At 36.7% G+C, this 1,103-nt stretch overlaps 1 protein-coding gene across 1 annotated transcript in view; it reads left to right on the plus strand.

The window, feature by feature from the left end:
* Positions 1 to 596: 596 nt before the first annotated feature.
* Positions 597 to 1,103, plus strand: part of styk1a (serine/threonine/tyrosine kinase 1a) — a gene marked incomplete at its 5' end in the record, with an annotated part of 6,874 nt that continues 6,367 nt past the window's right edge. The window contains 2 exon segments of the mRNA XM_013999857.1: positions 597 to 778; positions 1,027 to 1,095. Coding sequence (XP_013855311.1) covers positions 597 to 778; positions 1,027 to 1,095 — 251 coding nt within the window.

Raw genomic sequence — 1,103 nt, forward strand, 5'->3', positions numbered from 1 at the left:
ATTATGGATGATTCCATTGATGTAAGAGAGGTGGGTGTAAAAAATACCTTTGAACATGTAAATATAATTCACTATTGGTCTTTTTTTGTTTGCTTTTTGTTTTAAATGTATTTTTCTTTTATATATAACTTTGATATTTTTTTAATCCATTAGGTTCCATAAAGTCAAAGTTAAACACGGAACATCAAAATAATTGACATGCATTATAAGAGATTGTGGTCAATGCTGGCTTTAACCTCTTGAGTTTAATGGATGTAGAAATGTTTTTAGTCAATATTATGAGGTTTCTTAACATGTCCATGTTTAACTAACAGATCTTAAGTTAAAAAGAAATATAAAATGGAAATGAAGGTTTCATCTTTAAAAGCACTTGTGGCCACATAAAATGCCACGGCGGGCCACGTTTGGCCCATGGGCCTTAATTTTGACACGTGATCTAGGAAGTATTTTGGACAAGAGGGCACTAAGCACAAGATTTTGTTAGTAATTTTTTTGCAAAGCATTTTTAAGTAATTTTCCTATTTCTAATCTCAACATCTAATCTAACGTAAATAACTTAAATGCATTTTTTAAATTTGTTCTTACCTGTTCCACAGAATCAGCAAACAGCCATGAGAAGCAGCACTTTTTGGACTTTGCTTCGTTCCTGAGCAGACTGGGACCTCACCCCTTCATTCCTGCAGTGCTGGGAGTGGTTTCAGTGCAGCCGCCTCTATCTCTGGTGGTGGAGGAGATGAAGCACAGAGACCTGCTCGGCTTCCTGTGGACCTGCAGACAGGTAGCGCTGACCCACACAGACACAACACACAACAAGAAAACACACACCTTTTGTCTCGTTTCTTTCTGAACCATCTGCAATTAGTCTGAAGTTCTGCTGGTCTAAATATGTCAAAAAAAAAGACAAAACAAATCTTATTTCAGACCTCAGTGCGTCAATTCTTCACGTTTAAGTCAGGATTTGCATCTCTGAAAGTAAACTCTTGTATTAAAAGATTTAAATTATTTAATGTTTGTTCTTTCCTGAAGGATAGCTCAAACTATGACATGACAGAGAAGAGGATTTTCACCATGGCAGGACAAGTGGCCTCTGCTCTGGTTAGTCC

The sequence above is a fragment of the Austrofundulus limnaeus genome, unplaced genomic scaffold (genome assembly GCF_001266775.1).
Source record: "Austrofundulus limnaeus strain Quisiro unplaced genomic scaffold, Austrofundulus_limnaeus-1.0 Scaffold2516, whole genome shotgun sequence".
Classification (NCBI taxonomy): Eukaryota; Metazoa; Chordata; class Actinopteri; order Cyprinodontiformes; family Rivulidae; genus Austrofundulus; species Austrofundulus limnaeus.